General features: G+C 38.3%; 1 protein-coding gene across 6 annotated transcripts in view; it reads left to right on the top strand.

Moving 5' to 3' along the window:
* Positions 1–10,000, top strand: part of galnt13 (polypeptide N-acetylgalactosaminyltransferase 13) — a 67,284-nt gene that overhangs the window by 31,404 nt on the left and 25,880 nt on the right. For 5 of the 6 annotated variants that reach the window (XR_015499066.1, XR_015499065.1, XM_087267441.1 and 2 more), the window contains exons 7-9: positions 1,903–2,020; positions 3,289–3,469; positions 9,769–9,908. Coding sequence is in view for 3 of the 6 variants with exons in the window: in XM_087267441.1 (XP_087123567.1) it covers positions 1,903–2,020; positions 3,289–3,469; positions 9,769–9,908 (439 nt within the window). In the remaining 3 variants the exon portion in view is untranslated. Of the gene's footprint in view, positions 1–1,902; positions 2,279–2,750; positions 3,071–3,288; positions 3,470–9,768; positions 9,909–10,000 lie in introns of those variants that run through there. The other variant, XR_015499067.1, reaches the window with a different exon arrangement.

The following is a 10,000-nucleotide window of genomic DNA, read 5'->3' as shown; positions in this document are numbered from 1 at the left end:
ATGTCTGATAATATTTTTTCTTCTGGAGAAAGTCTTATTTGTTTTATTTCGGCTAGAATAAAAGCAGTTTTTCATTTTTTAAACACCATTTATGGAAATTTTTTTTAGCCCATTTAGCTATATTTTTCTCGACTGTCTACAGAACAAATCCCTGTTATACAATAGCTTGCCTAATTACCCTAACCTGCCTAGTTAACCTAATTAACCTAGTTAAGCCTTTAAATGTCACTTTAAGCTGTATAGAAGTGTCTTGGAAAATATCTAGTCAAATAATATTTACGGTCATCATGGCAAAGATAAAATAAATCCGTTATTAGAAATAAGTTATTAAAACTATTATGTTTAGAAATTTGTTTGAAAAATCTTCTCTCTGTTAAACAGAAATTGGGGAAAAAATAAACAATAATAATTCAGGGAGGCTAATAATTCTGACTTTAACTGTAGATGGAATTATTTTAGGAGTATAGTAACTAAAATCATAACACATTAACACAAAAACAGTAACTTTTTAACTGTTATTTAAGGTTTACAATGCAAATCCTATTAGAACCAGTTATCTGGTAAATCACGGGTCACCAATCTCAGCCCTGGTGGGCCGGTGTCCCTGCAGGGTTTAGCTCCAACTTGCCTCAACTTACCTGCCTGATTGTTTAAAGTATACCTAGTAAGACCTTGATTAGCTTGTTCAGGTGTGTTTGATTAGGGTTGGAGCCAAAATCTGCAGGACACCGACCCTCCAGAAACAAGTTTGTTGACCCCTGTTGTAAACAAAGAAAGTCTCTTGCATACAGTACAAAGTTTTAGGCTAACATGAGATCTGTTGTTTTATTCATGATATAACGAATATATGTGACTCTTTATCACAAAAGTAGTCATAAGTGTATTTTTTGTCCATCTTTTTTTGATTGAGGTTTATACATGATAAATATGTTATCTTTTAGTTGATGTATGGTTTGTTAGGATAGGAGTTTGGTTAGAGTTTGAATTATTTTGGTTTAATTAAGGCATGTGAAAGACAATGTTGGAGAGAGGCTGTTTGTCCGGGTTTGAGCTGCAATGTTGTTAGCAATATTGTCTGAATTGATGGAATTGTGAAAGTTGAAAAGTGCAGTGCTCTCTCTGAAAAGGACTATCAGTGATTATGTTTTATATTTTCAGTATGATAGTGATCCGCTACTTGCAGTAAAATCCTATTTGGAGCCAAGAAAACAGTTTATGAAACACAGCCATTCATGAAATGGCCTGCACAGGGTCCAGACCTGAACATTATAGAGGCTTTATGAGATCACCTGGAAAGAAAAAGAAAGAAATGACACTCTAAACCTAAAGATGAACTCTGAAAAGGGATGAAAGAAGCCTGATATTGCACAGTATATTAATTCAGAAAATGTCTGGACAATTAAACATTAAACATAGACTTTTGTTTGAAGAGGAAATGTTGTGGTGGTGGTGTTGTTGTTTTTACCATATTTCCTATATTTTCTGTTTGTTTTTAATGAAGGGTCTGATTATATGTTGTGCCAAAGTCTTACTTTTGCTCAGTACTGTATATCTACTAAAAGACAGAAAATATTACTTTACAAACTGTATTGTACATAAATCATACACTAATTTGCATATTATTCAGTAATAGATCTGAAATTAATCCTAAAAATGAAATTAATATATACATTTAGACCCATATACATGAGTAAATATATAAACTAGATGATGGGCTAACAAATCTGGTGCAAATCTTCAGATTTCTCTGAGTGCAGATTCTGTGTGGTTCTAGGTGTTGATCAGATGATTCTTTAACACATCAGTTAACATCAGGGTTCACGTCAGTTAAATTAGCCTTTGATGCTTAGTGCACATAAGAAATCAGTTCCTAATGAGATTTTGTTTGATTCCTTTCCACAGAACTCCCACGATGGCAGGAGGTCTGTTCTCTATTGACCGAACGTATTTTGAAGAGATTGGCACCTATGACTCAGGGATGGATATATGGGGAGGCGAAAATCTTGAGATGTCTTTCAGGGTGAGGCTTATTTGTTTATTTATTTATTTTTTGCTTTTTTAGATTAAACAGATAGTTCAACTAAAAAAGAAAATCCAGCAATTATTTTTATAGTATTTGTTTTTTTTTTTTACTATGTAAGGCAATGGCTACAGGTTTGCCTCTTTCTTTAAAATATCCTCTTTTGTGTTCAACATGAGACAGAAACTCATATTGTTTTAGTACTAATAGTGAGTCAATTTTCAGTTTTGGGTGAAGTATCTATTTAAATGCAACACAGTGGCGCAGTAGGTAGTGCTGTCGCCTCACAGCAAGAAAGTCGCTGGTTCGAGCCTCGGTTGAGTCAGTTGGCGTTTCTGTGTGAAGTTTGCATGTTCTTCCTGTTTTCTCATGGGTTTCCTCCGGGTGCTGGATAAGTTGGCGGTTCATTCCGCTGTGGCGACCTGGATTAATAAAGGGACTAAGTCGAAAACGAACGAATGAATGAATGAATATCTATTTAAATAAGAACACAATATACTGTAGGAGAACATAAAATGTCTTTCATAATGACAATGATCATAGTCGTAAAAAACATTCATTCATTTTTCTTGTCGGCTTAGTCCCTCTATTAATCCGGGGTCGCCACAGCGGAATGAAACCACCAACTTATCCAGCATGTTTTACGCAGCGGATGCCCTTCCAGCCGTAACCCATCTCTGGGAAACATCCACACACACTCATTCACACTCATACACTACGGGCAATTTAGCTAACTCAATTCACCTGTGCCACATGTCTTTGGAATGTTGGGGAAACCACATTCCTTTGCTGTGTTTTGGCTTATTGTCTTGCTGAAATGTCCACCCTGATTTCATCGTCATCTTCCTGATGAAGTAGATGTTGGACTGAAGCAGATGATATTCATTTACACTGAGGAAAGGCAGAGAGTTGCTGAAGAACTACTGTGAAATTTCAGCTACTGTCTGGGCATTCACTGCCTTTCAGCACCACCCTTTCTTCATGTGTTCAATATGTTTTCCCTGTGTCATTTTATTATGCATAACTTATAACTTAATTTGTTTTCTCTGCATATATGGGTTTATTTGGTTGGTTACTAACGTCTGGGAAAATTTCAAGTCAACAGCTCCTTTAGAAATATATTTTCTGAGAAAAATGGTGACGTGTTCAATACTTTTTTCCGCTGCTGTAGTTTGAACAAAAAACAAACATAATTTTTTTTTTGAGTGTAGTTGATTTGATTTTGACAACGTTGTTGATTCTGGTGTGTTTTGTATGTATGTAAACAGATCTGGCAATGTGGAGGATCTCTAGAGATAGTGACATGTTCTCACGTCGGACATGTGTTCCGGAAAGCCACACCTTACAGCTTTCCGGGCGGGACTGGTCAGGTGATAAACAAGAACAACAGACGATTGGCTGAAGTCTGGATGGACGAGTTTAAAGATTTCTTCTACATCATCTCACCAGGTAATACTCCTGAAATTAAATCTGTAATTGATGCACTGTATGTAATGAAGAGCACAGCTTCGAAGCTTCCACACTCCAAGACATACAGTCAATAAACTACACCATTGTTTGTTGTGAATCTGCACCCTCTAGTGGGGAAAATCACAAATTGCGCCTTGAATATCTATAATTTGTTTTACTGAAAAAAATAATACAATTACTATTCATGATAAATAAATAAAACATAAAATATTTCTGTTCCACAACCTTTCCAGTGATTTTTTTTCTTATATAAAATACAGCATACCTCTTAATCCTGCCATGTAACATCAATATTTTATCATCATTCAACTTTAAGTGCCGTACAGTAGCTGTCCCACATCCACCTAAAGCATTTTCACATCCATCTGCCTCGCTCACATTTGCTGATACCGAATGTTTTTTTTTCGTGACAGTCTGTAGTGGTTGTATCCATGGGACACATGTTTCACCCTGATGAGAGTTTTTCCATCTTTTATTCATGCCTGGCTTTGCGCTAGGTGTCTGAGTTACGCTCGGCTGCTCACGCATTCATGGACGTTCTGCTTTTCTTATCTGCATTTCGCCCCCAGGGAGACCTGGGAAATGTAGTGCTTTAGTGGGGGTTAGAAAGCCTCAGCATACTGTACAAGGACAATAATGAGATTAGCCTTTACTGAGACCTCTGTCAGCTGACTTGAGAGGGAACGATTCTGGAAGATCTCTGTAATAACGTGGAGCAAATGAGGGAGATTGTTCCTGGAAAGGCATCCCAGTGGTGCTGTTGTGGTGTACCAAACAGAGAATATGGTGTGTGCATGTGTTTACTAGTTTTGAAGGTTTATTAGGACAAAAATATGTATAGTGACATTGGTATGACCAATGTTGAGGTGGTTTATGAGGACATGCCTTGTGTCCTTGTAATTCAAAGCTGTAGAAGCAGATGAAAAACTGCCTTTTGGCTAATTCTGGTACATTGTACTTTTTTATTGTATTATTAAAGGGGTGGTCCAGAATGTAATTTAAGGCTTGGTTTTGTTTATAAGATGCAAAGCAATGTGTGCTTATGGTTCACTTGAAGGAAATCGCGTAATTTTTTCATATATCTCACTTTGATTATACACAGCTACTCAGCTAACATGAAAACGACTGTCATATTTCCTAGTTCCTCTAAAAGGCCCGCCCTTAAGTGGCTCTGATTGGTCATCGTCATAATGTGCTGCTATTGGCGGATCAGCTCCACGTCACGCCCGTAAAAGCACGCGCTTTTCTGCTGTGTAAACATGCAGTCAACCTCGCGCCTGCTCTCTAAAATAACATCTGACAAGTGTCTGTAACTAAGGAGTGAAAATGGGGTGCGGCTCCTTTAACAGCGTCTGTGTGTGCGTCTATGTGTGTGTAAATGTGTAAACTTTCTTTAGCAAGCGCATGTGCATGGGACTTTCTTTTTCTCTGATGCTTGGATTAAGTTATTTTCTGTAATATATCGTGACAGAAGAGTAAAGCACAAGATGTGAGATGCTACCTGTTGACCTTGATTTATTATTCTGCTGCGACCACTAGTCAGGTAAGCTAATCTGTATTTTTTTAACTCTATGCGTATGACGTCTTTCACGAGTATCCGGAATATGCAGGTGTAAGTAATATGAATCATCCAGATATCTTTTGCGACTTCATTATCTGAGATGTGAAACACATGGAGCTGCTTGAAGACTGACCGTATGTTCACACTGAAAGCGGCGAGAGCGTCAAAGTAGCCGGAAGTCATTCATTTTCAATGAGAGCCGGCAGCAATAGGCGACGATAAGCGGCGAGGAGCAGCGCGGCACGTCTTCGCCGGTGTGAGCGTCGAGGAGAGTTGAAATGAAGTCAACTTTATGGTAATGAGCTATGACGCGGTTCGGCGGCAAGCAATCAGATTGAAGACGTCCAACGCTTGATAGCAGTTCAGGGAACACAGACCTGTGAACTTTGGTTCCGACCACAGTTGTTCCCAAGGGTTTGATTATTGCGGTCGCCGGATTTCCAATTATTTACAATGTTTTCTAACAGAAACATACATTAAATAAGTTACTGATGTTCATTAATGTTATATAAATTTATCTTAAAAAAGAGGGAATCTCACGCGATGTGACAGTACAAAACAGTATAGCTGCTTCAGGATATTTCAGACATATGGACACATATTGGATAAATAGAGCAAAGCCACACCACACGCAACTTGATCTTCCATTGTTTTATGAATTTGATAAAAAAGTGCGCAACATTTTCACGCTAGAAACATGTTTTATGCAGGAATGTAACTGATATGCTGCAACGGCTCCTTTAAGTACGAGATCAATGTAGCGAGTTTTGACGCTCTCGCCGCCGGAGCTGAAGGCAGACAGCGTTGTCGCCAGGGCGACCAGAGCGACCTTTGACGCTCTCGCCGATTTCGGTGTGAACGTACGGTATTAGTGCAGTCCCGTGCGCACACACATAAGAGACACGAACGTGCTGGTGGAGTGAGTGTGTGTTACAGCAGTTTGGCTGATAGAAATGAATTTGTAGCTAAATCGTTTGCCCGCAAAGCAGCATTTCGCATTGTTTACATCATTGCTACAGCATACCGTTAACGCTAGACACTGTACATGTCATGATCAATTTTAACAAATAAAAACACTTACTTGTAGCTTACAACTTCTGCTTTGAGGAGATTTTAGCCGAATCCAGCACTGAACTGGGAGAGATTCTGGAGCTGTTTTGTCAAATCATGCTTGCTGAGTATTTTATAATTCTCTGGAAGATAATTAATATTGAACTGAAGGCACTTCTGTCTTTGTGTCGTGTCCTTTGGAAGCCCAAATACAGAAACAGACGAAGCTCTGTGGAAACAGCAGCGTTTAGACGCATTTTTAAGCTTCATCTCTGCTATAACGTTACAGTGCTTCTGGCCACGGCCCTTACCTGTATACGCAGTGTGGGATGCGCAGTAAACCAACTTGTGATGTCACAGGGGGCGGAAGTATTTTTTTGTAGTCCCCAAAATTCGTTCATTGTAGGCTTTGCTAAGCTAACTCTGTAAAAACCAAGGTCTCCCTTTGCATTGAACTTAGAACATTTTACATTCAGAGATGTTGTTTATGTTCACACAGCTACATTGCACATCAGCTAAAGTTTAAAATATGAGATCGTAGTGGACCACCCCTTTAAAGTCTCCATGAACTGGAAGCTGCGACCGTTTTTTTTTTTCACATCGTGGTGGAGTTCCTAGAGAAATGGAACATTAAATGAGAAAACAGTAGGCTTTGCTTGTTTTTTTTCTACTGTGAGCTGATTAAATGTAGTAAACTAGGCTTTTCATTCGGAAGAGTTATTACAACCCATAGATAAATACACTAGATATCGCATGGGGACCCTGAACATGCGTGAATAGCGCCGCCATATTTGTACAGTGCTCCCAGGACAAGCGTCATTCAACCGCACTAGTCAAGACAGTGTTACTACGTGAAGATGCTGGATTTTAGCGCTGTTGTACGGGTGTAGTAACGAACAAACAAAGAAAACAAAGCACAAAGGCAGAACATTTCATAGGTAAGATCAGTCAACGCCGCAGCCTACCTGAGTATTGTTGCTGACCATGTCCATCCCCTTATGACCACAGTGTACACATCTTCCGATGGCTGCTTCCAGCAGAATAATGCACCATGTCCTAAAGCGTAAATCATCTCAGACTGGTTTCATGGACATGACATTGAGTTTACTGTTCTCAAATGGCCTCCCCACTCACCAGAACTCAATCCAATAAAGCACCTTTGGTGGGATGTGGTGGAACGGGGAGATTTAAATCTTTGATGTGCAGGCAAAAAATCTGCAGCAACTGCGTGATGCTGTCATGTCAGTATGGAGGAAAAATCTCTGAGGAATGTGTCCAGTACTTTGTTGAATCTATGCCACAATGGATTAAGGCAGTTCTGAAGGCAAAAGGGGCTCAAACCTGGTACTAGTAAGGTGTACCTAATAAAGTGGCCAGTTAGTGTATATTGTATGTAAATGATTACTGATATATGTGAACAAATTTGATTGATAGTTTGCAATAGGCAGTAACTGTAGATGTTTTACATGAACTGATCTCTTTTCCATTAGACTGAACTCAGAGGAGAGCTGTAATAGGGGACACACTGTAGCTTAGCCCCAGTGATCACATCTGAGAGCAGCTCTGCCCCGCGGGCATTTAACCAAACACACAAGATCATTTATCATCTGCGCCACAGACAGAGAGAGAGATAAAGAGAGAATAGGTCAAAAAACAAGACCGAAAAAAATATCAAGGCAGACATAAAGAGGGAAAATGCTAGACTGCGGAAGAAATGCAGAACGTCAGCAGGAAGACTTGAATGCATGACACTTCAGCTGTCAGTGTGTTCTCTGATCGCCAAAGCCTCTGGGAAGTCAGCAGCTCTGTCTCTCACTGTGTGTGTGTGTGGTGCAGATGTACCCTTTCTGTAGTGCCACACATAGAAGAGACCACACATCTAGGCCATCCCAAAGTAGGCCTGCGCCTCTTTGTTTAATATGGCGTGACATTAAAATAATAATTAAAAATATTGAATTTGGTTGTTAATGCTATGATATCATAAAAAGATTATTATAATAATACAATGAACTTTTAGTGTGAACAAACTATCTGTGCCTCTAGCTGATAAGCAGTTTGGAGAATAGCTGTGATTTTAGTGCCAGCAGAAACAATGTCTCGTAGAAACTGGGCTTTTATTGAAAAGTGATGCTAAAGCTCCCTCTAGTGTCTGATGTTGAAAGGTGCACTGCTTTCTTTTCTTTTTTTTAAATTTTTTTTTTATTGACTTCAATAACGAACATACAAAATTCTACACACAAATACACACACAAAAAGCAATGATAATAACAGATCAGGATAAATAATATAAACATTAAAAATTTAATAAAAAGGGAAACAAAAGAGAGAAAAGAAAGAAAAAAGAAATAAATAAGTTTAAACATATACATACATAACACAAATAAAGCAAGAGGAAAGAAGGACTTATGTATCGGTGATATTTCCAAAATATTTATCATAAACTAAGAATCTATCACTTTTCTTATTATTAACTAGTCTAAGAGATTTAATAAAAACATCAATTTCTATTTAAAAATGTGTAAAAGAAGGCTGCGAACTAGGTGCACTGCTTTCAAACAAGGTAGTTAAACTTCCGTGATGTCATCGACTTTCGCTTTAGGATTTAAAGGGCTAGCGTTGCGCCAGACCCCCGTTAGTGTTTTTTTTTTGAAAGTGTAGAATCTATATTTTATGCACATATGACATCATTTTGGTTTTTATTCTACTGTACGAAAGTTATTTACGCCTAAATACATAGTATTTTGGATCCCCGACCTGGGTATTTTACATTGGTTCATTTTCATATGGTTCATATATGACACATGTACAAGTTATAGCTCAAATGAAAGCTCTTGCCGGTGCTCATACGGTTCTAGCGTAAATACATTTTCATAAAATACGTTTCACAAATCCAAAACACCATTTGCAAATGTATAAGAGTGTACAAAATGTTTTGAATGTTTAAAACTTGCGAGTTCATCCTGAATGAGAATGTACAAATCCTCTTTCACGTACGACTCCCCCTGGATACGTGTGTGAGTATTTTTGAGACTTTCCTGCCAGAGTCAGGACTACTCGTACCTTTCAGCCAATCAGATGAGAGCTGTATTCAATGACACCATCTCTGCGCTTCTTTTGTGCAGACTGTTCCTCTCCAGCATGGCGAACGGAGAAAGCAACAGTTGCACTTTTTTAAAATTTATTTATTTATTTGACCATATCCTCACTCTTTTTATCCATTATTTTGCCGCAGCTGATTAAATGATTAAATCACACTGAACTGAGCTAAACTGAACTGAACTTAAACACTAAAAACTGAACTACACTGTTCCAGTTACTATGACCATTTATGTGAAGCTGCTTTGACACAATCTACATTGTAAAAGCGCTATACAAATAAAGCTGAATTGAATACCTGGCAATAAAGCTCTTTCTGATTCTCTGACTCTGATTTCTCAGTATTTAACGTTCCAGATATTCAAGTAGTTTTATATTCATGAGTTATAGCCAAACTAAGTATCAATGTAAAGCTTATTTATTCAACTTTTCATGACGTAAGAATCACATTTCCACATAATACACATTTGACTGGTTTTGTGGTCCAGGGCCACACTTATTCAAGTGGGAGTCTTGAGTGAAGCATTCATGATTGTTTGATTCAAAACATATGCTTTGTGTGTTTCTCCAGGTGTGGTTCGGGTGGATTATGGGGATGTTTCTTCTCGGAAGGCTTTGAGAGAATCTCTGAAGTGCAAACCATTCTCATGGTACCTGGAGAACGTATACCCTGATTCTCAGATTCCCCGCAGATATTACTCCCTCGGGGAGGTAAGAGATCCTTTCAATGGCCGTTCTTTTATCAGTTAAGAAAACAATGAGAGTCTTTAATACATTGTTACAGTTTAACCTATTGATTTGTT

This window comes from Danio rerio, chromosome 9, assembly GCF_052040795.2.
Source record: "Danio rerio strain M-AB ecotype USA chromosome 9, GRCz13ab, whole genome shotgun sequence".
In the NCBI taxonomy this organism is placed as follows: domain Eukaryota; kingdom Metazoa; phylum Chordata; class Actinopteri; order Cypriniformes; family Danionidae; genus Danio; species Danio rerio.
The sequence above is the reverse complement of the archived record's forward strand: the minus strand, read 5'-3'. Positions and strand labels throughout refer to the sequence as shown.